Source organism: Dermacentor silvarum, chromosome 4 (genome assembly GCF_013339745.2).
Source record: "Dermacentor silvarum isolate Dsil-2018 chromosome 4, BIME_Dsil_1.4, whole genome shotgun sequence".
Classification (NCBI taxonomy): Eukaryota; Metazoa; Arthropoda; class Arachnida; order Ixodida; family Ixodidae; genus Dermacentor; species Dermacentor silvarum.
The window spans coordinates 61857513-61878502 of record NC_051157.2 but is presented as its reverse complement, the minus strand read 5'-3'; the positions used below and the strand labels follow the sequence as shown (position 1 = coordinate 61878502).

Genomic DNA, 20990 nt, shown 5'->3' with positions numbered 1-20990 from the left:
ATGGGGGATTAGAATTTAGTGGTGGGAACACACAGTACGATGAGTCTAGTATAACTTTTATTCAATTATATGGACGCTCCAAAGCGGATTTATGCCGTCGGCATCGCCGTCGCCGTCGCCATCGCCGTGAGGTTCCGTATGACGTCAACGGCGATGAAATCGTCGCCGCGCTCCGGACGCTGTATGGGCAAGTGAAAGGGCGCGAGGGACACGCGCTTTCACGGGGAGCGAACGCACGTCGGAGAGCAAACGCGCGTTCTGGGCCCTGCTGCCTGAAGGGCTGCAGAATTAAGCGTCTCTTTCCTCCTTTACAATCACCATATATAAGAGCAAACGCGACTTTTTCCGTCGCGCGAAAGGCCGTTGGGGGACGGCAGGCAAGGAGGGAGGGGAGGAGACGTTTAGCTGCAGCACCAAATGCGTATTAATATAAAAACGTTGCGAGGCGAGAAGGTGGGTAAGATTTCCGACGCAGCTCGACGAGTGTCCCATTCTGATCTCGTCGAAAATCTCCGAGCCGCCCCCAGAGGCACCAGCAACAGTCACCAACGCCGCGCGCATTCGGTGCAAACGCACGCAAAGCACCGACGGCATCGACAACAGTTCTGCGCGCTGCTGGTGCTGTTGCATGTCCAAGTTTATACAGCTGATAAAACTACTATCCTTACTCCGTATAGCCACGGCCGCTGGCTAAAAAAAAAAAAAAAAGTGACCTTTTTTTTTTATCCAGCAGCCGTGGTATAGCTCTCTACTAATTTGCTATCGCAATTGATGCTTCGCCTTTCGGGTGAAACTGCGACAATTGTTTTAATATGTGTAAAAGAGAGTGCTTTGCTCTGAAGCGTCCAAAAATTGGTTAAAGTAGAGGAGCACATCTTCTGGGCATTTTGTTAGCCTGCGAAATGAGCTGTTTGTCTGCGAAATGAAACCTGTATGGGATTAGTTGGGAGCCATTTGAGTGCAATTTATGTCAGGACACTAACCGTATTTTCATTTTCGATCAGAATCATTTACTTGTGGCGTTATTGTCTGTTTCTCCCTGGAGAAGTCCGCCTCGACTTCTGCCTTCGCACAACAACTTGAAACGAGATGCCTCAATTTTATCCGACAATTACTTATTTCTTAAGCAGTGTGACAACGTAATTCTTTGGTCTGCTGAGTGCCACGCTGATCTAAACAAAAAAGCAGACGCACCAGTCCCACTCACTTAGATGGCATCTTATAAATTTCGCCAATCTTATATTCATTTCATCGAAAACCGCCAGTATTCGCCTAGCTGATTCGTTCTGGAGCTATAATCCGTGTACAACTTTCCTGCATACGATTCATCTTTGCTGCCCGACGGAGGTGACACGTCGCTCCCGAATATTGCGACCGTTATTGCTTCTCTCGGCTTCGCGAAGGACGGCAATTCCATTAAAAGGGCTGCACGCGGCCATAGAACAAACAGTCCGGGTGGGACGGGCCTTGCTTCGCCTTTGCGCTCGCTTTGCCGCTTAGCGCCATTGATTATCACATTTTAAAAAATGATCCCCATTTAAATAATTCTGTTTGCTATGTTCGGCTGATGACTCTTTCTTGCAACCATAGGGGCGGTCCCTTTTTTTTTTTTTTTCCTTCGCGCTTTCTGCTCGGGCACCGAGACAGAACCCCTCCAAAAATGTTTACGTTAGCACTGAGCTTTGGGCTGTGATTTATTAATAAATATTGATTCGGGCCAGCCTTCTTTTAGTTTATGGACTCTTAGCGTGATTGCCTCAGCCGTCCACGTCCTCTGCGCCCTTGCCGAAAGCGGGTTTTAGTGTCTCGCTCAAAGATGGATCGCGATGTGCGCTCCTATCTGCTACGTTTACGGCCACGGACAGTCATTGTTTCTAAATACCCTAGTACCGGCCTCAAGTGTGTGTCTCCTATTCGGCGCTCGAAGCACGAGCATTATCGGCGAATGGCGGGCATTCGCGAGAACCGAATCAGGACAACGGCTGTTCTACTTCTTCAATGCGCTTTGGTAAGGCGAAGTGACGACTGTTTCGTTTAACGATAAGACTCCCAACGAGCGATACCGCAGTGTGGATGGTGTCAGCCATTAAAATGCATTTCAGTGCTATCAAAGCTAGTGCTCAGTAATGCAAGTATTTTCGCCACAGCTACAGCTGGCAGCGACTTTTCAAAAGCGAGGAGCTAAGATTTCTCGGTCATAGTAAAGGACTTGAGATTGGAGGCTCGGCGCAGTTAATGCGCAGCGTTGCAGTGCCTGATCAAATGGTACTTGGTCACCATGTGAATTACTGTGGCTGTATATTGAGCATTAACTCTGACAGTGTATTCGCGTTCATTTTAGATAAAGATCTGAATAAAAATGTGAACTTGAATAAAAGAGGGGAGGTCCTTCTCATGCAAAAATAGCAGTAGTGGTTTAGCAGTGTTATCGTCCATGAGCCAACGCCTGTAACTGTCTGCCTGATCCGTTCGTAGCTAGAGGGCTCTCAGAAACCATATCCCTCGTTACTGGGTAAAGCCAGCACAAAGTGTGAATGTTGTAGATGCTGGAGTAGCACAGTTCGGGCAGTTCACAGGGTCTTTCGTTCTTGGACCTCAGGAACAGGTGATGGCTTTCCCAGGCGATGGTTTCCGAATAGGGAATAGAGAAAGTTTACGGTGAAAATGGCACACACAGAGAGGGAGTAATGTGTTTGTGTCCCTATGGAGAAGTGAAAAATTCAAAGAGCATCCCCCCGGCCCCTCGTGAGCAATCACCATTTTACGTCCTATAGTCAGCAACATCACGACAACTCCGTTTATGTGCCCGCAGGTTCCGCTCTCATATATGTGTGTATACACTGCACAGTGTATTCTGCAGTGATCATTACCTGGTTTCAGCTGCTGTTGGGAAATTTTGCCTCCGGCGTCCTTACCTTCGAAGTCGGCTTTTGCTGCGGACCCTGTTAATTTTTTTTTCATTTGCTGCTTTCAAACTAGTCTTTCTCCAAGTGCGTTTCTGTACCGCTAGTCTGGCTAATAAGTCGAAAAAAATTTATCATATTTGCACAATCGGAAATTCTTATGGCCTCACGTCGGAATTTTTACCAACAATTCACAGCGCTATTAACTTGTCTTGATGCGAGCAAGAACACAATGTCCTAAAGGACGCGAGTTCTCGCTCCACCATTTATCATCAAATTCTTCTTGCTCCCGCGATCAGCTTTTTGCGTAGCGCGAGGATAACTGAAACTACCCATGCCATTTACAAACGAAAACTGCCACCAAAGGGGTCACACTACGAAAACAAGATTGCTTGAGCGAGAATGGGTAAAAGAAAAAAAGCGATAAAACTGCAAGGTCGCTCAAAACACCGCAAAAGAAAGGACAACACATTCGTCGTGCAGATTAACTCTCTGCTGAGTCATTTTCAGGGCGTATTAAATGTCGAGAATTGCCGAGGCAATCCAACGACGAGCGAGAGAACTCTTCTTCTTATTCTTCGAGACACGGGCCCACTCTCGGCATTGGGAGAGCAGAACAGAGAGAGAGAAAGAGATAGCGTCAGCGGCACTTTCCGCGCGCATCCCGTCTCAAAAGGCTCGCGCGCGCCGGGATCCAATCTGCGAGACAGAGGAACGGTTTCAAACAGATTAAACCCACGCTCTGTGCCATCTCTCAATCATTTCGTCTCTCCCCAGCTGGGCACTTTATTATTCTCGCCTTGCAATTTCACAGAGATTTCTCTGCTCTCCCGCTTCTCTCTTACATTTCCTCCTCCCCACCACTTTCATTGTTTTCTTCTTTTTCTTCTTCTTCTTTTTCCCCTTTATCCCGCACTCGGTGAAAGCCATTTGAGTCGCGTCGTCGCTCGCTTGCAGCGCAAACGCGTGCGTGGCTGGCGTAGCCAGCTTGTCTCACTTTCTGTCTGTCTGTCTGTTGTCTGTTTCCGATCGTGTCTCCACCGCTGCCGCCTCATCTGCAGCACGAATATTTCATCGTTGTCCGACCCTCATCGCGCCTCTCGCGAGCTCTTATTACCGCGGCAACTCAAAGAGAAAAATTGCGCCCCGCACCGTCACAATCGCGCTTTTTTTTTTTTAGCTCCCTCAAGCCTTGCTGCCCCTCTTCCCCCTGTTTTCCACCTTTCTGCCGGCGTCCTTATCTCTGGCAGTCTGAACGCCGGATCGTAAGTTCTTTCACGGATTCCCGCAGTTGTGATTTTTTTAACACCCTTCTGCTCACAGTTTGCCATTCCGATTCTCGTCATTTTATTCCGCGCGGTGCCGCTTTTGTGCCTTGTTTCGTATGTATAACGCGCGTATTCCTATAACGCACGGCACATTGAGGCAGAGGGGAGACGAGAGCATCGTCTTTACTCATAAATTGGGGAGGAAGCGTGTTTCATTGTGCTTCCGAGAGGTGTTCCTATTATTGGATTGAAAGAGACCAAAGAAGAATGCTATCAGCCGAACTGGCTTGGTGTGAACATCTCCGACCTCTCGCAGATCGCTCCCCGCGTGACGTTTCTGATCCGTGCCGAATGATCCGCGTTGTATTTCGATTGAGAAAATCTAGGCTTATAGAAGAGTTGTATATGATCGAGAGAGATATACCAGTCAAAAATCAATGGTCACCTTCCGCTAATGACTCTTCACAAAGCTAAGGTAAATGAAGGCAGAAAGACACTGTTTGGGAGAGGGTTTAGATCAATGTTGCGCAGGTTATCTTTCACGCGCATCACAGCCTGTAGTAGATACGCATCGATTAAAGTGTGAACTGCACGCGACAAAACACTGTTCGAGGATGAGAAAACGTCAGTCATTCTGCTTTATAGTTTTGCTTGTAGTGATACCCTGGGTGAGCGTTGCATTGTTTAAAGTGACTCTGCGTTGACTTGTGTAACGCCGATCTTCAAATGTCCCACTGTAAGAATACCACTAAAAATAAATCGGCACGGCGCCCACTTGATTTCAACCGCAGTTCCGTAGAGTCAGAATGGCATTGTCTCAACTGCTAAATCATCTATGAAATGTGACTCGCTCGCCAGATACCACTCTTTGTTTGTCAAATAACGGCGATAAAAGAAGAACGCGAACGCTTTCTTAAAAATAGTTTGCAATAAAATATAATTGCTCGCAATAATCTTTCTTTGCTTATCATTAAATTGAAACTTTTCAACAAAGCTTCACTTGACTTAGATTCCAACAAGCATGGAGGATCTACCGTCTCTTCTATTTTGATATCGCTGTGAATGCTTGCCCCTTCTAGCGAAACAGCGAAACTGCGATGATTTTTGGATTTCATGACAAAATCTCAAATTATGTTAGCCTGTGCTGACCACGGACAGATTCTACTTTTCACTTTACAGCACATACTTTCGACCTAAAAAGAAATGTGCCGATTTCAAGAGGAGTGTCGCCCTTCAGACGCTATAGGACTACTAGCCGGTGACTGTACAAAATTCGTGCGGTTAGAAGCTCTTGCGACGCGACGTATGTCCCGGTATCTTGTGTCTCGCACATCCGTCAATGATATTGTCACGTTGTAGTGACGGCGAAAAAAAACCAAGCACAGTCAAACGAGTGACAAAGTGGTATGAGCTATGATCCGGTAACAAAGGATCACCATGGAAAAGCAAAAAAAAAAGAATAATGTATGCGTGATAATAAAAATTCGTAACACCACTGCCGTAAGGCACGCTGTACCAGCTGAGCTAATTCGCTCGCCGCGCAAAGTGAACTTTATCACAAAGCTACAAAGCGTCGCGCGATGTCATGGCTTTGTGGTGGCGTGCGCCACATTTAGACAAGCACCTGCATTGCCTTTAATGAAGATACATCCCCGTTGCGAATTTCCACCTGCTTCATTTGTGTAATTCAGTCGACGTATTTCTTACTGCGCAAGATAATTTATCCTCTTCAGACCCCTTATATAGGGTTGTCCAATATGAAAGGGAATACTGGATTTGTGTTCAAAGCCGGTAATTTTTTGTTCTGTGAGCTTGTAATGAGGAGAACTCCATAAAGAGGCTTCTTCAACGGGAGAACAACGTAACAAATAGCAGTGAGTGAGGTTCTGGCTTGCAAGTTGGCAGGAATCGAGATTCGAATACAGATAAAGTGTTCCCTTTCATATTGGATTCGAGTGAACGTTTTATTGCGCATTCCTTCTATTTTTCTCAACATTCACTCGGAAGCGATTATGTTAAACATTCATTGCGGATTAAAGTCAGATGCATGTGGCACAATGTAGAAGCGGGTTAAATCATGTTTTTGCCGTCAACTTTAAGCATAATAGACACTAATTTGTTTTACACCGTGTGTCGTAGAGACGACGAAAAAAAACATGCGGGAAATGTGTTTTCAATATGGCGCGTTGACTAAAAAAATTGAGGATGCAGAGTCATCATGCCAACTCACCACACGATTGTATTGAAAGTTACAAGTCTTGAAGAAACTCTATGAATAGCTTTAGTGTATGCAAGCGTGTCCGTTGTTTTATGTGCAGTTTCTGTTCGTAATCATTATCTACAACATAATCTAGCCGTTTATGTCTCTAGCTATTTCCGGAAAGCGGGATCGTCTCGTCGAAGTCGCCCTATAGACTGGAGAAAGCCGAGTCAGGCACGTATAGTGGGTCAAAAGTAGCAAACAAGCGCTCCAGTAAGCCTCACAAAGCGATAACAGTGGCCAATGTTACGACGTTGCCAATTTTGCTGTCATTGGTCGGGTGGTCGCTGCCGCACACGATTCTTCCGAGACCAACTTCCCTCAGACATGGGCCGCAGCTTGTCTGCGCGGTACTGTTGTAGCCACCAGTGACCCCTGGTAGCTACCAACGAAGTAACACGTGTTGGGTAGCTTTCTCAGGTCAGGCAGCTTTAGTCACAAAGTCATAGATGTTAAGGCTAGGGGACAATAATTCAACTAAGTTCAATGAAAAGCGGGCACTCAAACCTAGTTGCAACAAAAGAAACCTCCAAACCATCTTTGCCTGTGGCGTTCCCAAGCAGAATGTTGAGATGGTAATTTTTTTTTCTCGCTGAAGGAATACAACGGGCAATTTCTTTTTCCGGGCAATAAATTTGTCTTCTTACCAAGAACTTTACGGGTATTCGTTTTTCACCTAACTTGTATACATCTGTATCGCGAATTTTACGCCTCTGGGTACTAAGTTGATGTTGCCACAACACCAAGCACACCGCTGCAATTTTAATGCGAGAGCGTTAAGGGCCCCGTGTAGCAGAAAATCCGGCGTCGGCGCCGGCGTCGGCGTGGATGTCAGCGTCCATGGCGGAGAAAATAATCCCTAACCACTCCGACCCCCGACCGCGCAGGCCTTCCCCGTGGCACAAAGTGTTAGTGAAGGTGAAAATCATCCCGAACCACCCAGACCACGCAGGCCCTCCGCGTGGCGCAAGGTGTTACTGAACAAAAATTGAATTTCTCACGGTGAAATTCGTCAGAAAAAGGGTAAAGTACAACTTAACCACAATCTGCAGACAGGGTGGCGTCGGATTGTAATTTGAATGTACGAGAAAACTTTTTTCTGTTAAGAGGAAACTCAAACCCCTTTTCCAGCATTTCTACCATAACAACAGCGGCGCGCTCGGATAGATTAGTTGCAAAATTCATATCCAGATGGCACTCGCATCCTCGGCAGGTCAAACTTGGACTTCGCCTGCCTAAGGCGTTTTATTGCGATAGCAATTATATGGACACCCCAAAGCAGATTTCTGCCGTCGCCGTCATCGTCGCTGTCGCCGTCGCCGTGAGGTTCCGTATGACGTCAATTGAGATGAAATCGTCGCGGTAAGTGGTTCTTGAGGGAAAGGGAAAGGTTGGCGCTATCTTCTGCAGCCCTTGAGGGAGCACGGCTCAGCGCCAACGGGGAGGGGTAAGTGGGAGCGAAAGAAGGGATAGTTTTCCAACAATGCGCATTCGAACCTGCATACATCTTTAATATACTAGTTGCCTGTTCCTTTTATTTTAACACATCAAACATATATTTTTTTCAATAGCATACAAAGCAACGAGTTATAAGTAACGGTGGCGTACTCGTTTCTCACACAAAGAATGTGAACTGCATTAAACATTGTCGTTGCCTTCCACTTGTACACGCTATTTAAAGGGTGTTTTTCGAAGTGTGCTGTAATAAAAATTGTGCTTACAAGCCTGTTTAACTAAAACGTAGACGTGCCATGCACTGCTCTCAGACACGCTATGGGTCTCTGGCTGCTGAGACCTAAGTTTATTTTTTTAAATGAATTAGTTTCACAGCAACAACGGGTGCGGGAAACGTGGTCTGTCGGCTGGTCTTTTCGCCATTTTGATTCCCACATGCTATATTTGGCGAACGCGGGCAAAACGCCGACGGCGTCGACATTAGTTCTGCGTGTTGCCGGTGCTACTGCATGTCCAAGTTTATACAGCTGATAAAGCTAATATCATTACTCCGTATAGCTCTCTACAAATTTGCTATCGCAATTGATGCTTCACCTTTCAGGTGAAACTGCGACAACTTTTTTTTGACATGCGCACGCGTCGGGGCAATAGCAAATAAATAACAAAATAATAAAAAAGGTGCTAAGGCCTTCACATTTTAATATAAGACGACTTATATGGCCCCTGAAAAAAACGTCTTTCCAGCAATGCACTTCTGTTTAAACGTGAAGACAACTTTAAGAGAATCGGTATAAGCTGGCTTTCCCACGTTCTATGTTGTAGGGAAGCCTACTAAACGAAAAATGCGATGCGAACGAGGCCCGATAACGCTGTCGCGTTCAACTCTTTAAGGCGAAACAAGCGTCCTCAACTTTTACAATGTATCCTGCAGAGCAGAAGTAGGCGTGGTACAAGTTCGGTGTTCCCGCTTAACAGCCACGTCTTGGTACGTCTTTAACAGAGTAAGGTAGAACAGCCCACCACTATATTTATAAATGATTATTTATACCATGTGTGTTGCTTTGGCAGTTACAACTGGTTTCTGACCACACACATAAATTCATATATATATATATATATATATATATATATATTGATACGGGGATTACGCGTATGTTAAGGAAAAGCAACAGTGTGTAGTTATACAATATATCCCATGGATATACAGTGGGATAAAGCAGCAAGGCCGACTGCCAGCTCACGCAGCGCTTCTTCACCACTCCGTCTTCTTCGCGCTCAAGACAACGTTGTCGCGTTCGTGCGCAAGCGCCACGTAACATGACTCCCCGGTGGACTAAGCGCCGTCACAGCAGCACTAAGTTTGCTGTGCACTGGCGGAGAGGTAACGCTTTAGCCGCGACACATGTACTACATCACTCGGAAGTGAAGTAGGTGGCGTTCGAGGATACAGCGGGGCGATCACTCAGTTCTCGTCATTGACCTTGCGAATAACCTTGTATGGTGCCGTGTAGTGGTTGAAGAGCTTCTCGCACAGGCCTTGATGATGACGGGCGACCAGTGTAGAACCAAATTTCCAGAAGGATAGTCGACGTAAGGTGCCGGTTGTGGTAGCGTTCTTTCTAGGACACTTGCGAAGCACAGAGCCACTCATGAGCGACCTAACGAGCAATTTGAGCTCGTGCAATGACGTCGCGGGCAAATGGCGTGGGATGCAAGGAGCTGAAGGTAGCAGTGTGTCGAATGGCAACGCCGGGTGGCGGCCATACAAAAGGAACATCGGTGAGTAGCCGGCGGTGTCATGGCGGGAGCAATTGTGTGCAAATGTAATATAAGGTAGGCTAGTATTCCAATCGCGGTGATCAACAGAGACGTTCACGCACAGCATATCCGTCAGTGTGCTGCTGAGCCGCTCGGTAAGGCCGTTTGTTTATGGATGATACGCAGTCGCCAGTTGATGCGTTGTAGAGCCACTGCGAAGCATGTCTTCTACTACTTTGGACAGGAACGGGAGGCCACGATCCGTAACCTGCTGGCGCGGAGCACCGCAGTAAAGGATGGCGTCATTAAGCAGAAAGTCAGTGACCGCAGTTGCGCAGCTACTTGGCATGGCGCGCGCGTGACGGCAAATCTGGTCGCGTAGTTGGTCCCGACGGCAGTCCACTTATTTCCGGAGACGGATATAGGAAAAGGTCCCAGCAACTCAAGAACGACACGATAGAATGGATCTGGTGGGATGTCTATTTGTTAAAGCTGGCCAGCAGGTGCAAACAAAAGAAGGACGTTTGCGGCGCTGACAGCGATAGCAGGCGGCGACGTAGCGGGGCACGGAACGGTAAAAACCTGGCCAAAATAACCGCTGCCGCACGTGATCGTAAGGTGCGGGAGACACCGAGATGCCCAGCTGTCGGTGCGTCATGAAGATGGTTTAGAACGGTAGTACACTCGTGCCGTGGAAGAACTAGCCGAAATTCAGGGTCATCTGGCTGCAGGTTGCGGTGGTACAAAATGTCGCCGTGCAAGACGAAGCAGCGGAGAGAAGGGTCGGAATAGCCAGAGTGGAGACGGTTGATGTTGAATCGCAATGAATCGTCGCGGTGCTGTTCGGTACTGATATTCATCAAATCGGAGATAGCCAGTACACAAGAGTCGGCATCATGGTCAGGAGAGGCAGCACTGTCCACCGGGTGATGCGAAAGACAGTCAACATCCTGGTGCAATATGCCGGACTTGTATTTTACAACAAACGAATACTCTTGGAGCGGGAGAGCCCAACGAACAATGCATACACTCGGGTCCTTGAGAGAAGACAGCCAGCAAAGGGCGAGGTAGTCTGTAATGACTGAGAATTGACCGCCATACGAGTACGGGCTGAATGTTGTGACCGCACAGACTGACGTTACGCACTCGCGCTCTGTGATCAAAAAGTTTCGTTCCGGAGGCTGGCGCATGCAATGACTCGTTCCTGGGGTTCCTGGGCATGCTGATTATGGACGAGGACAGCGCCTAGGCCATGTCCACTTGCGTCAGTGCGAAGTTCAGCCAGCGCAGGTGGGTCGAAGTGGGCTAGTATAGGTGGTGAGGTCAGAAAATCGACTAGCGCGGAGAACGTGGTGGCTTGTTCGTGGCCCCATGAGAAAGGCACGTCCTTCTTTAAAATATCCGTAAGGGGAGGACGAGCGATGTTTGCAAATTTTCGTACAAAACGCAGAAAGTACAAACATAATCCAATGAAACTCCGAACATTTTTAGCGGAACACGGCAATGGGAAGTTCTTGACGGCACGAATCTTGTCAGCGTGAGGCTGCACGCCGGTAGCACTTACAAGATGGCCAAGTACTGTTATTTGTCGTCTGCCGAAATTACACTTGGCGGAGTTGAGTTAAAGGCCAGCTCGACGAAAGACAACTAGAATATTTGATAGACGGGTAAGGTTGATGATGAATCGCCATGAATCATCGTGGTGCTGTTCGGTGCTGATATTTATGAAATCGGAGATAGCCAGTACACAAGGTAACAAAGGGAGCTTGACCATTTATAGCCTGGAAGTGAAGAGTCCACCAACCGTTCGAATGTAGCTGGAGCATTGCATAGTCCGACAGGCATAACCTTAAGTTGATAGAGCTTGTCAGGTGTAAGAAACGCTGTCTTCTCGCCGGTCCAAGTCGTCAAAAGAAATCTGCCAGTACCCTGAGCGTAGATCTGTAGATGAGAAGTATTTGGCTCCGTGAAGGCAGTCAAGTGCGTCATCAATGCGTGGAAGCGGATATACGTCCTTGCGTGTTATCTTGGTCAACGAATGATAGTCGACGCAAAATCTCCAGCTTCCAGCCTTCTTCTTTATCAGAACAACCGCAGAGCCCATGGGCTGGAGGATGTCTCGATGACGTCTTTGGCAAGCATTTTAATTGGCCTAGCAGCACCGGTGTGAATACGGTGTCACCAGCGACGTTTGCCCTAATGGACGGTCATCGAAGTCAAAGATGTCTCTGTTGCTAGGAGATTGAGGAGCTCAGCAGCTTCGTCGAGCAGAAGATCTCGAGCAATCATCTTCGTAAATTCATTGGGAAGTGAACTAGAGGTGCTAGATGCAGCGAAGGTTGGTTGATTGTCAGCATCTATAGGAATGCCGCAAGAGTCAAGCGCAAACACTCTTGCTACCGAAATTTCTTGCGGTATAATTGGAGTTGAAAAGCTCAAGTTGAGGAGAAAAACGTGTGCCTGGTGGTTGTAGGTGACGGTCACGAGAATGCGCGGAAGGGCGACATTTCGTGCCAGCAGAATGTCAACAAGCGGAGTCACTGTGTAATCACCGTTTGGAACGGGTGGTGATGCTGACAGGACGACACACGTGGTGGCTTGTGGTTACAACCTCACACAATCAACTGAGCATGAGCGAAGCGGCGTTACAGCTGGAATAATGGCAAGAGGACGAAGCTGAAGGTGAAGTACGCCACTAGCACTGCCGGTGAGGGCCGAATGCGTTGACAAAAAATCCAAATCAAGAATGTCGTCGTTTCCGTGTTTCTCGAGGACGGCAAATATAACAGTATTTCACTCGACGCTTCACCTAAATGCCTGAAAGGGGAGGGAAGCCCGGCCTCTCGACTAAGATGTCACAGTACAGTTAATACCAGCTGGTAGATTCCTCAGCCGCAACAGTAAAGCAGAGCTTCTCATGAAACTCCTCAAGGTATATAAATCACCGAGGAGTGATCTTAAAGGTCAGCGTCTTCTCAGCCAATTGCAACACAGTGCTGTGTTAAAATTGGCCGAGCCGAGAAAGAACTTTTAGTTTTGCATTTTGCACCATTTGTTTACCAAGGTGATTAGTGCACTATGTGGAAAGGCTAAATGTGTATTTAGACACAGAACAAGAACAAATGATGGCTGTATAGTTGTAATGGCTGATTAGCGACAAGCCCCATATAAAGTAGAAATGTGTTCGATATCTAAACAATCAATTCAGGCAGAGTAATTGGGATAAGGAGCTAGAACTTTGTATAGATACCGTACACTGTCTTTCTTCAAAAATACTCCGGTAGTCGGAAAGAGTATACAAAAATTATTAAATTGAAGTATTTGCGTAGTGAACGGCATCCAACACAAGTGTGCTTGCGATTGGTCGATTATCGCTCTAGACAGGATTAACGTTGCAGTGATGGGAAAATTTGCAAACACCCAGTAAACTATATATATGTGAGTTTTATTGCATGTGTTGAAAAGCCCGTGGCAAAATAATTTGAAGCATAAATATTAGCCAGGCATGAGCTGGTTGGCCTCGGAGTGGGCGCCACGCTGGGCGGACAAAGTTACCTCAGCAGCTATATATTGGTGAGCAAGCGATTAAACGACACTGCAATCATGCGTTGATGTGATATATGAAATCAATGGTTCAGAATAGAGTAGAGCGGATTTGGTGAAGTAGCGGGTGTCATTTATAGCACTGTCGGCGGCGAGTCGCAATGAGGACGTTCTAAGAAAACCGGCGATTAGGGCACGCAAAAGCAAACACTGGAGAACCAATCCCATATCACAAATCTGCTGTAAACGAATTCACATAGTGTTTTGTTCGTAAGTTAAGACTGCTATTTCTTTGCTGCCTTCGACAATAATATATCCGACATCACTATCAGCTGGCATCTGCTCTTGTAAAATGTTATAGCATAAGAATATTTTTGTGAACATGGGTCCTGGGCTATAAGCGTAATGATACACATGCACCCACCACCAAACCTTTAGCCTAGAGAAAGAAAGAGTGAGAGTAAACTTTATTGAAAAGAGCACACGAGCCTAGGTAGCTCTTCCTTTGTGCAGTGGATAGTCCCCTCAGTCCAGGAGTCCTGCGGCCTTAGTTGCCCTTGTCGCTCGATTGACCAGGTTGAGCTGGTCCGTCGAGTCGGAACTGGACAGCGCTGCCTCCCATTGCCATGTGGTGGGGTGCCTTATGGGTGTGAGCTGTGGTGTGCTTGCGCAAGCCCATACCATGTGGTAAAGCGTTGCGCTTTGATCGCAGTGTGGGCATTTATAGGAACCTGTAGCCGACGTTGCCAGTACCATTCATGGCAACGAGGTGCCCATGTCGAGGCTGTTGGATGTCAAGCCAAAGCAGCCGCACGCCTTGACTTGCGTTCTTGGGTCTCCGGCATGACGGTTGTGCTAATCCTGAGAGTCTAGATGGCGTAAGATGCCAGCCATTTGCCGCACTTGCCAGCTGTTCGGGCACAGATTTTGTGGTCTACAGCTTAAGCATACGCATGAAGGACACCTGTGGTGTCTTGTAGTCATTTACGCTACGTACAAGTGTCTCTGTCGGTGTACCACAGCGTGACATTATCCGCGTACACGAGAAATTTGGTATAAATGGATGCCTCACAGTATCCACACAAGAGGCAAGAAAGCACTGCGCATTAGCAAGGACGCATGCACGAGACCTTGAGGAATTCTGCGATTTGATGTTGAAGCTTTGGTTTTCAGCTGAGGCCTCACTGACACTTCTTCGCCCGCCCGCTGTTAAAGTCTTTATCTTCCTGTGACCCCTTCATCCAGTAGCCGAGATACATCTATGAACCTGCGCGTATGCGGTCTTTTTAGGTCCTCTCGTGTCCATGATTTGTACACCTGTTCTTTTTACACCATGAACATACGCGTGTGCTCACTTCGGAAGAACATTCTGAACACTTTGTACCATCATAAGCCGAACATATATGGCCGCCTCGGAAGAAGTAAAACTATGAGTATCCTAAGCATTTTGAGAATCGGTGGACGAAAAACTTCTTTGGTGCAGATGTTTGTGTCAAGAACAGATGTGTTGTCATTTTGTGATGTTATATTATTTAATATTATATTAAGTTATGTAGATGTCTTGTTAATGGCTTGCATGTGCTGACATTACTTGCGTTGAAGCTGATACGTAAGAATGAATTAAGTTCACTTGCTGATTGTGAGCCCTGCATGACAGAACCCGCTACATCTACTCGGCGAGACACCGACTCCTAAACCAGAGAAAAAGGCAAAGAAGCTAGGCCGACGTGTCACACCTGAGCAACTTCAATGCAATCGCATTATCAGGATCGGCCCACCAATGAATTTGCACTGCATCCAGGATCGGTCCGCGTTTACAAACCAGAGAATAATATTCGCGAGGACACACCTCGAGCATTGGCACCAGGATCGGCTGATCAAGTCCAACCTTTAATTAAGCAGCCTCCAGCATCAAACCAGTTTTGATTACCTTCTCTCCGGGCTCGACCAACTTTACACGGTGAGAAACAGCCGCCGAAACCCGGAGCAAGAGACAAAATAAAATATAATTTGGTAAAAAAATACCGGGAGAAAAAGCGGAAAGAAAGAAAAGGCAGAGAGGTTCACAAGACTTTGTCCAGTCTGCTACTCTACACGGGGGGAGGAAAAAGAAACAGAGAGAGAGAGAGAGATGACGTGAGTCTAGTAGACTATTCACAAGTCCTAAGCAAGGTGCAGCGCATTTCCAGTCAGACACTCGAGTCTGTTGCTGCATGTACAGCAGAAAGGTAGTCCAGCCGCAGGGACAAAGGCAGTCAGACGCATATTCCCGAAAACAAAAACGGGAGTGATACGAGCATAAAATACCTGACAAAGCCACGATGAACGAAAGTAGGCCTAAACTGCATCGACATTAGCGCGTATGCCAGCAACGTGTGTACGATATTGAGCTCGTTCGCTTGTTATCGGCATTCTAAACAGAGAAGCAGATTGCACCAGACAAAATGGACAAAGAAAACTGCGCACCATCTGTCTTTCTATTCCAGTTGTTCGTGCTGCTAATGCTGTTTAAAAAATTTCAAGCGTCCTTGGTCGTAATTTATTTTAGTTTACGCACTCTCTCGGAATCTCTGGAGTGCTTTTTGTCCTGGTATAAAAAAGGTTGCAGCCTCTGTTTAGATTATTATCTTTTACGCGTTGTTTCATCACAAGAACGACGTCTTCTTCTTCCATGTCGAAATACGAGCAAACTGTGCTTGCACTAGCAGTGTTTGCAAAAATAGCTATGCCGTAATTAGTGTGGCAAACTTTCTCGCGCGACAGCTAGCTTTACAATTATGAAAAGGAGCCGAACCTAATGCAGCATTGTGAATATCCGCCAGAGCCCGTTTGGTTTAGCACAGTCAGTTTGACCTTATTCGTTAAACACACATCAATGTAAGTCTTACATGGTATAAGAACAGAAGGTAAGGTTGACGCTCCTGCGATTTTGACCCAAGGAATGATCTGCCGGCTTTTCGTGGATTTCTTTGTGTCCGTTTTAACAGTTCTGGTTTCACTACGCGCGCTTTATCTTTTCGGTACGTCAAAACAATTTTCAGCGCAGTCACCTTGTTCGGCCCATTTTGAGTACTTATATGTTGTGTCTTGTGCACTGCTTATGCACATAATGAAAATTGGCCACCAAACACTGCACTCAGGAGCGCGAAATTGATGCCTAGAGCTCCTGACGTGGCCTTTAACTGAGGTTTCTTTGTAGTTTTCTTTGTTTTTTGGTATAATTATCCACCACCTATTTTTCTCTAAAGTGTATATTGCAAGGTAGTAAAGTGCACACAGCAACGCGTGCGTTACCTAGCAGCGTACATTTAATGAGGCGAATATTTTTAAACGAGAGGCGTTCCAAGCGATGATGCGATGTTGAACTCTTACTTATACGTTTACGAAATGCCAAAGTTAGGCATTCACGCTTTGTCGCACTGCCACAACAGAAGAAAACCGCAATAATTTCACAGACGTGTCACCTTGATGGCCACAAATATTTATCGTCATGAGCGCAAGAGTGCTTGTTAGGCTTTCTTTATATAAATTATTGCTGTTTTTTTCGGAATCTGCCAGTCTCATATCTAGGTTACTATATTCACGAGTGTAATTATTTACACCTGGTTCTGTTGTTTTCGGGATATTTCTTTTTCCCAGTCTCTTTTTTATTTAATAAATGTATCCCTGTGTCAAATGTTTCTCGAGTCTCGACCTAAACCATTTAACCTAGGGGCCAAATCCAGGAAGCTCTTGGTTCGTAGTGTTCCTTGCCGTTGGCCGGCCGCCTCAAACGAACAATTCTAGCGGTAACAGCTTTCTTGCAAATACGGGCCCAGATTTCCAAAAATAAGCTTGGCGTACCGCTTTCGGTGTTTTTTCGACTTCTACCCAAATAGCGTAAATGTATTTATATTTAGGAGCAGTTGGAAAACAACGCTGCGTCCCCGAAAGAAAGGCTCAGTGGAACTCAAATCTGGGCTAAATTACCAGGCAACACCAATGTCGAGTCGTCACCGACCTTATGCATTTGGCCCTAACTGCCATAGGCGCTTTGGCGTCCGGCGAAGAATTATATTGTAGACGTTGTGTTCTCGTACTGCAGTATACAGAAGGCAACGTTAATACATTTGATCTACTCATATTGCAGTGCGTCTTCGTGAAACCGCGGTGGATCCTAGCAAACTTTAGCTCGTTATGCCAAGTGCTTCCAAAAAAATGGAGTAACCTAGCACAGACCACCCACGCTCAGTGTTTATGGCGCTCTTCTGCTGGGCAACAGGCCACGGGGTTCGATTCTCAGCTGCAGCGGCCTCATTCCTATGTAGGTCTAACGCAAAAATGTTCGTGCATTAAATACTATGGATGCACGTTAAAGAACGCTGGGTAGCTGAAGTTATTCTGGAGCTACCACTTTGGCGTGTATACCATTGAGACGTCAAATTTTACTTGTCGCTGCATGAGAAAGTCATCCTCAACAAATCGGATTCACTACCGAAGCGCTAAGTTAGTCTGCAAACACGCAATTCAGGGATCGTATAATTGGCGTAGTTTATTTGAAACGCAAATATTCCTTTTCTTTAGAGACCTGGCGTTAAGAGGAAGCTGTGCTTAGCGCCCAGTGAACTTGGCGATGAGTTGTGAGGCCTACAGTTCGGCTCAAAGCGAGCGTACAGTTGTTAGGCAGATAAGCTTAGGTCAAAGTGTGACAAACGTATTCAATGCGCAAAGTTGTTGGCGTGTTCTAAGTACCATTCTTCTATCATTTCATCGCTGTCAGTCGGGAAGGCCCGTGTACGCCTTAATAACTGCTGTTCAACTCCCAGGTATTCTGAGGAATGCCACCTTTCGTCGTGTTGGCTAGCCAGTTCTCCCGTCATGTTGCTTTTGACGTCACAAATACCACAAAATGCACTTTTTTTCTTTCAACGCTAATTCCAAATAGCTTTCAACATCACTCTGGCAAAATAACTCTACGTGATTAGATCACAGGCTACGTTATGTCGGAGCCTTCAAGGCAATGACAGCTTTATTTTAGTCATGCTGCAGAAAAAGGAAAATGGACCATGAAATGTTCCCTCAGCCAATGTTCATGTGACTTTCACATTTTACCTCAAATATCTTCAAAGAGAAAAACATTAAAATGCACTGAAGCACGTACTGCAAGAAATGTTGACGCCTTCTTGCTCTGCGACCATAATATGCAACGACTCTCTTCTTCATCATATAACATCAACGGGCACTCCGCCACGTCATGGCAGAGTACTTGTCTCGATTTTCTCTGGCTGCAGCAGTGCAAAGATAATGTAGTCCCCGTTCCCGTCGTGAAGCTTCTTAGGACATTAATTGGCGGGGCCTTGTCAGGAAGCACGTTGTGAAATCGCGATCACAAGTTCGAGAAGCAGAAAGCTGTTCACGCACATCAGGTTTTTCTGCTAGTAACTTCGTAATATCGCTGTCGGTGTGAGTCTTTTCTCTGTGCTGCCCAGTACAACAGTGCACCACCGCACTAATTAATGAACCAATAATCTAAAATGGCCTAAATAACGAGTTTTTAACATGGTACAACTAAATATGTAGCTGAGTCATTCGAGTGGAATTTTTTTTTCTTTCTGGGGGAATTCTATGGGAATTTTATGGACAACCCGTTCTAGAGGGAATTATAAACCGATTTTGTTTCCTGATAAAGGAAGAAGAGAAAGGAAAAATTCGTCGGCCCTTCCACTCCGTGAAGATGGTTAACCAGTGAAGCTGAAACGTGCAGCCCTGGTGTTCATCATTGGGTTAATCCCGAGCGTTCATTAAAGTATTTCTCAATTATGAGGTTACACACACGTTTGGCTGCGACGGAGAGAACGACGTCACTGACGGTATGCCTGCAGCCCGCCGTTCTCGCATGCGTTCGATGTTTCGAGTTTGCTCGGCGGCGTGGTTAGCAGCATTCACCCGCCCATTGCCGATTGCGATTCTTCAAAATTATATTGCTTCAAAATTAAATCTGTCCGTTACCTCAGACAATGAATGGCTCATATTCGCTTAAGCAATGGCTCATACCTCCGTAAACACGGCCTCCCCATTACGACGACAGAAGAGGAGTGAAATTCTACGCTGGAATGATGAGCGGTAACAGCAGCCAGCTGTACAAGAAGACGACGAGGAACGTGGGAGCAGTGGCACAAGCGCGCGCCAACGAGCCTACTGCGCAAGAAGACGACGACGCTCTAGCCAATGCTGATGATTATAGTTTTCTGTACACAGGCGATTTCGCCTACCCATATACGATTTAAAAAAAGAAAAAAAAGCTGAATTTTTAATGCTAGAACTCTAGGTCACTATTAGGCTTGTACCGCACAAATGTAAACATTGCAGAAAAAATATCTACACACAGTTTGCAAGACCGGGTGATGTGTTTAAAAATTTTCATGAAAACTGTTACTATCTGCTCGCCGCAGTAGGTCAACGTGACCCTTTGCGCAAGCTATTACGACGGCGAAAGCATTCAGGCTGACATTCCCGTTGTAGTATAGTGAACCTTCTTTTTTTTTTCTTTTTGTTAAGCTCAGTGTGTCATTACACGCCAAAATAACACTTAATAAGGCGAGATACAAATGAATCAAATCGAAATAAATAAACGAAGTAAACGGCTCCATTATAAAAGAGGGTGTTTTATCAGAGTACAATTTACCCGATTACAGATTAACAGAGTACGTTTTACCCGATTATATTGTTACATTTTTTCCAGGTCAGTAGTATTGTTGAGGTGCTTAGCATACGAATAACGAATACATACCGCCGTTACTCCAATGTCATGTTTTTTCAGAAGAACTATAGCAAAGCTTTGCGCCTGATCGAACAGATAACATAAACACTGAAAAAAAAAAAAAAGACACGAAAGCCAAATCCTGATATGTTCCTCATACTCGGAGAAGAAGCTATGTCCCTACATGATGTGACAATCCCATCCCCATTTCCCTAATGGCCGACTGGAATGCGGGAACGCAAACACCGAGAAGAAGGTCAAGTTCGCGACGCATGACAGCGTGCTCCCCCTCACCGGACATGTCGTGGGCACGCAGCGCGGCCTCAGCGTGGCGGTGACGTCGCGGGCGACAGCGTTGGCGGCGCACTGGTGCGGCACGTGGCGGGGTCTCGTGTGGCGCACGGTCCTCCTGCGCCGCATGTCTGTGCCGGGCCGATCCCGCGCGCGGCGGCCACTGCGGCTCGCAGAGCGGCGGCGACGTTGCGCGTGGCCGGCGGGCGGACGGGCGCGGCCCGCATTGAGCGGCGCCCGCCTCTCGGAGGCCGGCCGTCGGGACCGCCCGACCCGCGACGCATGCGCGCGCGCCCCGCGCTCGGCCCCCGCCAGCCAGCCCCGGCACGCCGTCTCGTTCAACCCGGGGCCCGCGAAGACCGGAGGTGTCGCCCCCCTTTCTTTCGGCCAACGCCACCGCGCTCCGACGGAGAAGTTTTGCGGCAAGCGGGAAGAGGGGGGGAGAAGAAGAAGAGTCTCCCCCCCCCCCCCTTCCACGCCACGCTTTCGCCACTCTCACTGAGAAAGTAGAGCGTGCGTGCTCCTCGCACTAGCGGGCGCTCTCTCGTCCCGTTCGGGAAACGGGGCTCTTCCAGGAGTGCCGCGTTGTCCGATCCCGACGGAAACCTCCGTGCTTCCTGTTGCTTTCTCTCTCTTTTCGCTCTCACTCTCACCTACTCTGCTCCTCTTAGGCACGGAAAGGGGTTCAGGGGGGGAAACCATACGTCGGAAGAGATTCCTCTCGCTGCTCATTCAGAACGGCCGCTTCCCCTTTGAATGCCGGGTCCACCTTG

At 47.0% G+C, this 20990-nt stretch overlaps 1 protein-coding gene across 1 annotated transcript in view; it reads right to left on the bottom strand.

The window, feature by feature from the left end:
• LOC119450125 (LIM/homeobox protein Lhx9) overlaps positions 1-20515 on the bottom strand; it is a 104722-nt gene extending 84207 nt beyond the window's left edge. Inside the window, exon 1 of the mRNA XM_037713492.2 lies at positions 20221-20515. Coding sequence (XP_037569420.1) covers positions 20221-20227 — 7 coding nt within the window. The 5' untranslated portion in view covers positions 20228-20515. The remainder of the gene's footprint in view (positions 1-20220) is intronic.
• Positions 20516-20990: the final 475 nt, after the last annotated feature.